The sequence below is a fragment of the Ursus arctos genome, unplaced genomic scaffold (assembly GCF_023065955.2).
Source record: "Ursus arctos isolate Adak ecotype North America unplaced genomic scaffold, UrsArc2.0 scaffold_36, whole genome shotgun sequence".
In the NCBI taxonomy this organism is placed as follows: Eukaryota; Metazoa; Chordata; class Mammalia; order Carnivora; family Ursidae; genus Ursus; species Ursus arctos.
The window spans coordinates 15596215-15608645 of NW_026623050.1; the positions used below are offsets into that span (position 1 = coordinate 15596215).

The 12431-nt window shown below is 38.1% G+C and overlaps 1 protein-coding gene across 3 annotated transcripts in view; it reads right to left on the reverse strand.

Moving 5' to 3' along the window:
* ATP8B4 (ATPase phospholipid transporting 8B4 (putative)) overlaps positions 1–12431 on the reverse strand; it is a 226417-nt gene that overhangs the window by 80653 nt on the left and 133333 nt on the right. For all 3 annotated transcript variants that reach the window (XM_026518454.4, XM_026518456.4, XM_044391066.3), the window contains exons 11-12: positions 8829–8917; positions 5824–6020 (exon numbers count right to left, since the gene is read on the reverse strand). In XM_026518454.4, coding sequence (XP_026374239.2) covers positions 5824–6020; positions 8829–8917 — 286 coding nt within the window. The remainder of the gene's footprint in view (positions 1–5823; positions 6021–8828; positions 8918–12431) is intronic.

Here is a 12431-nt window from a genome sequence, read left to right on the forward strand (position 1 = left end):
TGTCCATTAAAATGGAGAAAAAGAAATGCTCCATCAATTTCAGAACATACAAAGCTTTGCCAAAGTTAAGAAGTCCATCAAAGACCAGAGTGTAGGAGAAAGTGTGGATGCTTCGTTCCCAGGTCCTGGTGACCTTCAGAAGCATCTCAGCAGAGTCTGATCATGAACCTGCTAAAGTCATTTCCCTGGAACACCGTGAAAAAATAGACTGACTTTGCATAAAACCTTGGAGAATGTTCCACGGGTCACCATTTATATTAAACAGGCCCAGTGGAGATTTCTTGGGTAGCTTAAGTTGGCATTTCTCTTATATCTTAGGAGAAACTGACTATGATTAAAGATGTTTTCCAGAAAGATCTAAAGAAATGTGTTGTTGAGGACTTTCTAATACATCGCTTGATGCACTTCACTTTGCCAAAAGAGGTAGAAGCAGCCTCTCTGTAAGGCACTAAGCAAACCATAAAAGATACTGAGTATATCTCAATACAGTAATCATTGTTGTTATATTACTTTGTCCCTTTGCCAGGAAAAGAGCATTGTCTCATGATCTAGTGGCAATTTATGACTTGCCAGCTCTACAAGTGGAATTTCTGTGGCCAAAGGTATGAACTTTTAAAATCTCTGACATATGTAAGGTTAAAACAATTTCCAAAAAGGTTAACATTGTAACTTTCTGCAATTAGATAACTAAAAATTAATCGCTTACCATGTATAATGTATATACGTACACATCATACAAATGTTACCAATTTATCATTTGTCCTTTAATTTTGTTTCCACTACTTTTGACATGAAGAAGTTTTCTTTTTAATTGATCAAATTTATCAATAGATTATAGCTTCTATTTGGGGAGTTTTGCTTGGATAGGCTTTCCCTATGCCAAGATTATATATACAGACATCCTTATTTTTCCTCCTAGTTCTTTACTGAATTTTCCATATTTAATTCCTTATCACAGTTGGAATTTGTATAAGTATGATGTACATATGCAGTGTTAATTTCAATTTTTTTAAAAGAGTTTATTTATTTATGTGACAGAGAGACAGCCAGCGAGAGAGGGAACACAAGCAGGGGGAGTGGGAGAGGAAGAAGCAGGCTCCCAGCCGAGGAGCCTGATGTGGGGCTCCATCCCAGAATGCCAGGATCACGCCCTGAGCTGAAGGCAGACGCTTAACGACTGCGCTATCCAGGCACCCCTAATTTCAATTTTTACAAAGTTTTTCATCACCATTTATTGAACAAGAAATCCTTTCCCTTACCGTGTTGGGATGCTTGCATGCCACCTATACATTGTTTTCCTCACTAGAATCTACTCTAGGGATTTCAGTTTTATTCCTTAATATGTCACTTAATACATCTCTTATTTTCCTTATTGCAGCTTTATAAAATTTGGCAATACCTGGGAGGATATAAGAGAACACTTACTCTCTTTAAAAATTCTTAGCTATAATCACTCTTCTTCCTGATAGAATCAGTGTATTCGTTTAAGCAAACTTTAGAATCAACGTATCTGCTTTCTCATAAAACTTATTTGAGACTTGTATTTAGTCTATGTTAAACTTTTAATTATTGGAAAAGAACTGATATTTTAATATATAAATGCAACTTCAAGGAGAAGGATAAATCTTTCCAGTAATTCAATTTTGAAAGGTACCTCTGTTGGTAAAGGGTTTTAGTTTAGTTTTGGTTTGGCTTTGTTTTTCACACAAGTCCACACTATAGCCTAATAGATGTGTTCCTGGACATTGCATCTTTTCATTGAGGAGATCATTGTTTAAATTATTGTTGGCCTAAAGGAGAGGGTTTGTTTGTTTAACATTAAAAGCTTTTTCCAATATTAAAAAATGTGATAATGGCACAAATCAGACATTTAACTGAATTATCTTACTAAGAGCCTCACAGAATCATCGTTTTGAATTTCCTAGGTCTATAATCACATTGTCTATGCTCTTCCTTTCTAATAGGGTTATTACCATTTCAGGTTCATGTCTTCTTCTGTTCATTGGTATTTTGGCTACATGTCTTATTACATTAACAAGGTCACCCAGAAGAGTGTAACACAGTAATGACAATAGCAAGGACCTATGGCTTATTTCTAATCTTAATGGGAATTAAGCCTTGGTTTTCTCATCTGTAAAGTGAGAACATTAACAGTGGCCTGATTATGCTAACTCTGAACAGTTGTCTCCTTGAAGACAAAAGATGATACCAAAATCCTTTCTAGGCATTACATTCTATGCTCCTAATATTTCCCTCTCCAAAAATGGTACGGCACCAGTTCATTTTTGAACTATTTAAATGGTAACATTTTTTCCCCTAAACTAAAAATCCACTATGACTCTGTAGAATCCTACAATATAAAAATAAATAAGTCCTATTCTGTATTTGTTTATGTATTTTCTTATAGTTTACCCATCTGTGTCTCCCACTTCCCCCCACACACACTTCCTTGTAAATTCCTTGCTAACTTTTCTATTTCAGCTTTGTTTTCTTTATTCCATTCACTCAAAAAATATTAGCACATACACTGGACCAAGCACAGCGCTTGATCTGTCATAAGTAGTCGATCAGTGCTGAATGAATGAATCCTGACCTTTTATTCCCTAATTTTACCAGTAAGGACATTAAAACCTAGAAGGTGGGGCACCTGGGTGGCTCAGTCGTTAAGCGTCTGCCTTTGGCTCAGGGCGTGATCCTGGCGTTCTGGGATCGAGCCCCGCATCAGGCTCCTCTGCTGGGAGCCTGCTTCTTCCTCTCCTACTCCCCCTGCTTGTGTTCCCTCTCTTGCTGGCTGTCTCTCTGTCAAATAAATAAATGAAATCTTAAAAACAAACAAATAAATAAATAAAACCTAGAAGTGAAATGACTAACCCAGGGTCACACAAATAATTAAGCACCAAGCCAAGATGAGATCTCAGGCGTTTGGTAAAGCCAGTGCAGACCTGACTTTAAGAATGGGATTGTGCAGGTAGCTGTACAAACAGTTTGAAGGTTTCATCTATCTGGAAGTGAGATAGCGCCCTGAAAACTCGAAGCAAAATGAATGGAATAGCATTTGATCCTTCCTTCTGTGCTACCCTTCAAACCAAATGAAGTATTGTAAATTAATTTGAACTCTTAGATCTTCAAATAGTCTGTAGAGAGGAAGGGTATCCTTTTTGTTTGGGAAAGAGGATTTAAGAGAGTCATAGTGGAACATTCAACTCTCTGTCTTATAATAGCACAGAAAAGGAGACAAATGTTCAGAGTTAACATAATCAAGCGCTTAGTGTTTTCTGCCTGAATGCTCAAAGAACAGGGCTTATGATTCCAGCCATTCTGTGGCTAAACAAGCACAGTCGAAATGAATTCCTATTGCTTTGGAAAAAAACACCCAAAATCTAATTCCTTGGGAGTACATGGCTGCATTTCTTAAGATGATGTATTAAAAAACCATAGCTGGATAAGAAACAAACTGACAGCATAGAAATATCTTACCAACGTCAACATCCTCTGTTCACATGGAATTGTTAACCATTCCAAGTAAATTCTACACTTTTATCCTCAAGTGACATATGGTCCTAATTTATACTTTGTACCTATTCGAAAGCCTAAAGGAAGCTTTTATAGAAGGCCTTCTCTCCAAAAAGAAAAATCTGGGGGTTCTCTTTTTGTAGGTGTCGGTCTTTAGGACAGAGCAACCTGAAATTCCTTGGAATGCTCTTCCCCTCATGTTTAGATCAGAATCACTGCTCTTGTTTGGTGAGAGGAAAGCTTACATTTACCCTCATCATTACTATGCCTTACAACAGGTACAGAACTCTAAACTTTTTTCCTTCTCTTGATGTCTTCACTGAGTAATAAACCAGACACTGCTTTAGGGAGAGAGGAAAAACACTGTACCAAGTGTCAGAAGACTTGGGTTTGGATCTTGGTTTTATCCTTAATCAGCCCCACGAGCCTGAGCAAATCATCTCATTTCTGAAAGTAGTTGGGCAATAACTATAAGGTCATTGGGAGACGTAAGTAAGATAGAGTACATGAAAGCACTTTACATAAAATATAAAATGTTATCTGGAGTAAGGTGGTATTATTTGGTGCAGAAAGGAACTCGGACATCAATTATTTTAATCCTCCCATTTTACTGAGCAGCACATAGTTCATAGGCCAACTAAGGCACAGAGAAGCCAAGTGCTTTCTTCAAGGTCATGCAACTTATCTTGTGGTCGTGCCAAGACCAGAACCTGGGTTTGGACTACTCGATTTAGGTTTTCTTTTCACTACTGCAAGATACACATTAGAAGGAAAAGGAATGCTAACCTGGGAATCTAGCCTTGACCTCTACACCACCAGTCTTTCAAATCGTTAAATGAAAAATGCCAATGCACTTCAAAGAAAGTGCATACACAGAATAGGCTTCCTTCGTGAGGACACGTGAACCTGCACATGTGCAGACGGTAAGCCACTCTGAGCCCTTATTGTTCATTTAGGACATAAAAGGAAAGCTATAAAAGCTGACCATAGCTCTTCTGACAAGGAGCAGGGTTTACTACAGACTTTATAATTGGATACAAGCATGAGAGGTCCTCAGAATCAAAGATGAGCCAATAGGATACAGTTTAAATAGAGCCTGCTCTGACCACAGCTCCAGAAGGCCCAGAGCAATTTGTGGTGCTGTGGCCACATGCCCCTACTTCAAGTCAATTTCCCACAACTTGACATTTCAGTTTCCTGACTGCTATCCAAAACAAGGGTGGATTTTGTGCATTGAACTTCCCTTGCTTCATCATAGCTAGGATTTTGGAAAGAGAGAAAAAGAAGCTCGTAAACATTAGTGGGGATTTAGAGCCGGTAATTTTTTTTTGTATTGTTAAAGTTCTGGTGATGAGGAACGTCAAACAACCAAGTCTCATCCTGGCTCCAGTGCCTTTGAGATTGTCTGACACGTCTTGGTAGGATTAGGATCAAAAATACCTCAGGTATACACTCTAGGGCCAACTTCTAAGCCTTATCAAATACACACACAAATATACATACATATGTGCACATAAAGGCACACGTGCACATTTGTGTGTGTCCGTATGTATGTGTGTATGGAGAGACAGAGAAAAAGAGATCATTTTAGCTCTAATTTGTGAGACCAAATCTAAAAATGACAGATCACGTTGCAGTGGGAGTTACGACCCACACTTATTTAACAATGGACAAGGACAACCAACTATATTTCAACTTCTTTATGTTATAGTTACTAAGAATAGGAAAAATCAACATTCATTAAGCTCTTACAATGCATCAGACATTCTTTTAAGAGCTTTATAGTCTGTTTACTCTCTAGACAATCCTATTAAGTAAAATACTATTATTTTTTTACTTTTAAAATCAGGAAACAGAGGCACTGGAAGGTGAATAAATTGCCCATGGAGCTACTAAGTGGTGGAAGTGAATCCAAATCTGGGTATGGGGAGCCAGACTAGTAGCAGGGAATCATCATCACAATAGATATCCCCAAATAGTCTTCCATTTCTTACCCAATATCAACCCAATTCTAGCTATCAGGTTGCATGAGACACTGTAGTCCATGTATCCCAAAGAATAACATTCCTAAGAAACCAAATCAAATCAAGGAGAAAATAAAATGGATTTATAATTTGAAAATGTAAAAGTGAAGCAGATTAAGAAGTTGAGTTGCCTCATTTGTAACAGATGTAGTGGACTGTAAGCAGTTAGAGCAAGACAGCTGCCTCACTGTCATAATTTTAAAACAAAAATGATTACAGAACATGATCGAGCACAACAACGTCTTTTGACAAAGTGACTTATCTCAAGTATAAACTCTCATCTCACCTCACATATAATGAAATGGGTACAACTGTATTGAGAATAATAATATATGACCAGAATGTTAAGAATCCTGAGAACAGAGAGTTCTTCTTTCCTTCATTCCAAAAGAGGAAAGTTCTGAATTGGTCTCCAACTTGATTCTCCCAGATGGAATTTCCTATTGCAAGAATAATTCCCAAGCATACCAGAAACCCAAAAATCTGAAATGAGAAGAGAAGTCTGGTTAAGGTTAATTTGAACCCAAAACTCATCATATCGACACAATCCAGTTACACTCCTAACTCCAAGAAATTGTCATTTGAAAAGCAGGTCATGCAAAGCTCTTCTTATTATCATTAATCTTACAAGAAAACGTTCATATTTTTATGTTGGAACTTGGCTAAGTATTGTACATGCATTTTCTCACTTCATTCTCCCACTGATGGTCTGAGATAGGGACAATCATTTACATGTTACTAGGCAAAAACAGAACAAAAGAAAACAGAAGCACAGAAAGATTATATGATTTATCCATGCTCACAAAGCCAATAACTTCACGCCCTTGATTTGTGATGAGTGCATATACTTAAATGGCTTAAGTGAGGAAGGTCATATGTCCTGATTTGCCCTGGTCAGCCCCAGTTTATATCTGTTGTCCAGATGTAATATTAATTGTGTTTCCTCCTTTCACCTTCAAAAGTGCCCTCTTTGAATGATAAATTATACGTCACCGAAGGCATAAAAGCAAAAGGAAGAAAATACCAGTGATGAAGAACAATCTGAGACTAGTCCAGTCTCTTGGCTATAGATCTAGCCGTACAATCCTTACTTAAGGTCCACAAGAAAAAGAAGGATTCATTAAAATACTGCATGATATATATGTTTTCCTTTTGAAATTTAAAAAATAGTGGGAAGCAACCCGAAAACCGTTAGCCAACTCTTACATTGAGATTAGTATCAGGATTAGCAAAGCACACATTTTGGAGGTATGGCAACTAGAAGGGGAGCAAGATCAGTTCCCTGTGAGCCCAAATGCCAGCCTTGGAAAGGAAAGACACAAAGTCAGTGAACAGGTAAGACCTGAGCCGAACAAGTGATTCTGGGGACTTTGCTCTGCCAAGTGTCATACTGTGTCAGGAGCCAAGACCAGATGCTATTAAGGGAGGAGATGGGCTAGGGAATAGGGCTGTATTTAACTTATTTCCTTTTTCCTCCAAGAAGGAAAATTCAGGCATCCTAGGACTGCTTTCTTCTTTACTATTCATGAACAAAATATACATACAAGAAGACATTTATGTAGAAAAAAGTATGGGAAAACCTAATTTAAAGTACCTTAGAAAATCATGTATTAGAAAAAAGTAAAATTGTGAAATCCTGAAATCCTACCAATTTGATACCTGTATCACAGTATCCTCTTTTCTCTCAATGATTAATACTACAATTTAATTGAACTGAATTACTTTAAGAGCATTAAAATCGGTGCTACTTGGCATTAAATGCCCTAACTTAGGATGGACTCAACTTCTAATCCTCCCAATGGATTATCTGATTTTCTAGTATGAAAAGCTGGGACAGTCTCTCCTTCACAATCAGTAATTTTACTCGGTGGTGGATACATATACAATCCCCATGCAAGCCCTAGAAATAGGCTCAAGGCCATTGAAATAGGGAATTCTAGGACAGGACACAAGCTAAGCATGTCCCCTTGGCCCTGGAGACTCTGTCCCAAGGGGATGGGTGTAGTGGGAGCAAAGCCCAGTTCAGAGGATGACACCAAATGTGAAACACAGAGCCCGCTGCTTGCTATTATGCTCACGCTTGTCTTCACCCATTTAAACTTACCCATCCCTACCCTCTCCATGTTGCCTTCCCTAATCATCATGCCTTTAAACTCCCAAAGCATTACTACTTACTTGACACTTAACTTTGTACTTTTTTATAGTGTTTAACAATACACATGGACATCTGATTTCTCTAATAAAATTAACAGGCAACTTGACAGCAAGAAAACCCCCCCCCCCCCACACACACACACACACAGAGCCCGGCCAGTATTTTGTGCCCAAGAAGAGTCCACGTCCTTCTTTCTTTATTCAGAGTCCCACTATCACATATCAGTTATGCAAACATATACTGAGCTCCAATTCTTTAAAATTGCTTGTGTGTCTGTGATGGAGGTGGGCTTGGTTCAAAGTCCTTGCCCTCATATTTAAAGTCAATGTCCTCCAACTTAATTCCGACATAAGGAGGCAAAGCAGTATTACACAAAAAGTCAGATAACAATCAGGTGCACAGCATGAGGAAGGACAAGATTAACTGACAGAAGGGTACGAGGCAAGAAATACTCAACTGTTTCTGGCAAATGGGTGGTAAAAAACATTTTTCAAAAAATGCAGAAGAGAGCAAAAATTCAGAGGGAAGACATAACCCCAGGCTAAGGAGGTTCAGAAGCTTTCACGAACGAGGAGAAACTGCGACCTGGGCCTTAGAAGATTCAAAAGCAGAACCAGCGACACAATTTGTGGAGCCCAGTGCAAAATGAAAATACAGGACCCCTTGTTCAAAAATTACTGATACTTTCTACATGGCGACAGCAGATCAGTAAGCTAAGTATGAGGCCCTTTTGAGTGGGGAACACGTATAATTACACAGGTCACACACCCATGAAGCCAGCTCCAACCATGAACTATGTCAAGAGAACGTGAGCAAAGGTAAGACAACAAAGGGAACAAACTACCTTACAAATTGTCTTTTCTTTTAAAAAACGAATACTTGAAATATGGAGAACTGGCAAGACCGTGACAGCCTCCGTAAGCATTATCTTACCTCTCATGAGAAACTCTACCAATGGTTGAGAAATCATAATCTAGAAAGTAGAGGGCAATATAACTGGGCCCCAGATCAAGATCCCCAAATAAAAATTCCACAAGGAGAATAAAGGTCTCTGAAAGAATTCCCAGCAAAAAATAAGAAATATATTAAGATAACAATGACTAGCGATTTTGCCTAATTTTGTTATAGTATCTTACCCATAGTACTAGAGTATTCATCAGTCTATCAATGCTTGTCCTCTTAAACTTTGTCTTACCGCTGTTCTGCATTAATTTAGTGTCAGGACCTGCCAAAAAAAAAAAAAAAATTAAATAGCAACTTTAAAATGATTTGATGATGTATTATTATCATTATTATTATTTCTTATCATGTCAAATGTTCCTGAAAGGACAATAATATGTTTTTCAAAATAATTTAACTTTTATTAAGAACGGGGCCATTTTTAAGTTATGTACGATTCTCAACTGGTAGCTTAATAACCACCCTGGAGACTGCAAGAGAATTGGTCTCCTTAGAAGAGGACAAATCCGGACAGAACCTGTGGCTGAAAGGTTTGAGAAATGCTACTTTTCAAAAAGCTGTGTATGGATGTGCTTATAGTTGAAGGAGTGAAAGGAAACAGAGTCAATCCCAGTGAAGAATAATTTGGCATGTTAGAAAGAACGCAGTAATAAATGCAACTCAGAACACTGAGAACAAAAATGGAAAGTTAAAATCAGAAATCAAATTCTGGATCTTTTTCCCAAAAACATCTGGGATGCCTTTATGGAGAAACTAGAATAAATGCAAACAATACATCAGCAAGTAAATTAAACCTTTATTATGTATTTCTCATTGTGCATGTAATAGACACTTTTTCGTAAGGGCAAGAATTGGCTTAAAATACATTCTCTCATATTTACTAAGTCCCTTGCTCAAGTAATTCTAAGAATTATTATTACTGCCTTAGAGATAGATAACTAGATGATTAACAAAAGAGAATATTAGAATATATTGCTAAGGAAATTCTGTGTGGACACGGAAGATGCGAAATGGAAGCAATTAAGCTTTTATTATATCTGATTCCTCTAGTGTTCTTCTCCACATCATCTTCCCATTATTATCATCAATTCATGCAGCCATTTAATATAGGAGAGAGGGGAATTGAAAGAATTAAAGGAGAGGCACACATAAAATTTTACGCCATCCTACTAATATAACATAATAAAAACTTTTAAAAAATTGTTTTACGCCAACCTAAAAGGGAAGAATGAGCACATCCTTAGAAGACTTTCATTTACTTAAAAGACAAATGGAAGCAAAGACTGGGGTCTCATAAAATTCAGTCTGAAGTTGGAAATTGTACCCCACTGTCCTATTCCCAACTACTGCTGTGTAAAGGAGCCCACCCACATTTTCTCAGAATTGTTTATTAAAATCATATGGACACTGAGGGTGGGAAGCATTTCTTGTATAGTAAAGATCACAAAGAGCAAATAAAGCTTGTGATTGGTAAAAGCTGAGATACTGACAGACCCCAGTTTTGTGCTAAAAATTTCTATTTCTTAGGCATACATACACACACAGAGCAGCAGAGAATACACCTAAGGGGTTTTTAAGCATTTGTTTAAATATATCTATAGATGCTGATTCACACATCTCTTGTTTCCCTCATAGTCACAGATCTTGAAAGAATTTCTGTACTCAGCAGCCTGTTTCCTTAGCTCCTAATCATTACTCAACCTAGTTTCAGATCCAGTGTTATCATCAATACCCTGTATGCCTTCTTTGACCTATCAACAGCCACTGACACATTGACTATTCCACCCTTTTGAAACACACTCTTCCTTTAGCTTCGGTATTACAAAGTTCTCCTGCTTTTCCTCCTACCTCTTTGTTAACTCCTTCTTTGTCTTCCACGATGCTCACCCTTCTCTACCCAGCCACTAAACACCAGGATTCCTTCACACTCATTCATGTGTAGCCCATCTTCTCTTCTTCAGAATCCACCTTCCCTGGGAAATCTCATTTAAGACCACAACTCCAATTACTGTCTATAGACCAAATGTAAATCTCCAGCTTAGACTGCTCCTCTGAGATCTAAACCCATACATTTAATTGCCTCTATGGCATCTTCACCTGGATTCTTCTAAGTCTCCTCAAGCAGCCCTGGTCCAGCCCAGCTTGTGATCCTCCCCCAGGCTTCCTTATGTCAGTGAATGGCACCACCATCCATCCAGTTGTGAAAGCTGAGAGAAGCCTAGGAGTTTAGTCTATCTCCATGACTCCCCCCCTAGCCCAAAGTACCATCAACCTCTCAACTGGACTATGGTAAAAGCCTGGTTACTTTGTCTCCCTGCATCCACTCTACTCCCAACTTTAATGAATATTTTTCTCTTCCCCAAACCCAATGACATACTCTTTCAAGGACCTGCTATTTACCAACTTTACAAATACCACGGGCAGTAATGAGTTTTTCAGATTTCACACACACACACACACACACACACACACACACACATATGTTTGAAAAACTTAACAGTGGCTTCCCAGGGTTCTTAAAAGATAAAGACCAAAGTTCTGGATACAGACCACAAGGTTTTACATGGTCCAGATCCTATCCACATCTCCAGTCGCATGTCTATCCATATCCTCCATGTTCTCCATACTCCCCACTGGCCTTCTTAAATTTTTTTTACCTCACCATTCTCAGTCCTGCCACAGGGCCTTTGTCCACTATGTGACTTTTAACTAGCTTGCTCTTTCTCTTCATATTCCTCCATTATATACTCTTGTGAGTCCATGTTCTTTTTTTTCAGAGCACTTATCTCCGTTTGAGGTTATATATTCATTACAACAATTATCTGAGATTAAGTTCTCTTGCTCTTACCAGAGTCAAAACCACGAGTGAATAGACTGTGTTTGTCTTTGTTCACATTCTTAATCAGAAATGAATAAGAAGTATAGTGCTTGCCACATAGTAGGCACTCAATAAATAACTGTTTAATGAATTTATTAAGTACTTGTTATGTTTTAGGTAACGTGCATATGTGCTTTTCATCTATTATCTCAATTAATGCTTGAAACAATCCAATTAATTAGGTATTATTATCCTTAATTCACTAATAATGAAACAAGCTTAAAGTATTTAAGTACTTGCCGGAGATTTCTTGTTTAATAATAACAGAACCAGAATTCAAACCCAGATATATCTAACTCGGAAGCTCTTTGCTCTTCACCACTAGTTTTAAAACATACGAAATACTCCGTTAATTCATTGACTCATTCAATCAATGTGTATTTAAGACTATGACTCATTCAGATTCCAAACAGGAAATAGATGACGCATTGAACAAGGACAACTGGAGAAAAAAATTTTTTTTCTAAAGGGACTCTTCACAAAAGTGGGGGTGGGGGTGTAGGGGAAGCAAAAGGTTCGTGCAGTAACCAAAGACTTAGAAGCAATCAGGATGTTCTCTATCTAAGCTAGAAGGGAGTGATTACTGGACCCTAAAGGACAGTACAGAGTCTGCAACCTTTAAGAAAGCTGACTTTAGGTTGAGGGACCCAGCCAGCCTGAAGTGAACAGGGTGGAAGTCTGGGGGGATAAATACCTTACCTCAATCTTCTTTCTCCCTTTCTTCCCATGGTCCCCAATGATAGAGCCTAACTAGAAGCCAAAATTCAAGGAAACCTATTAGTGTAAACCATACAAATCAGCCTCCCAAGGCAGAAAGAAGTTGGGGAGGGGGGAAGGTGACAGTATATTAGGAGGGGCAAATGGAAGACATCCAGCAAAAAGCTCTGCTGTGCACCAACAT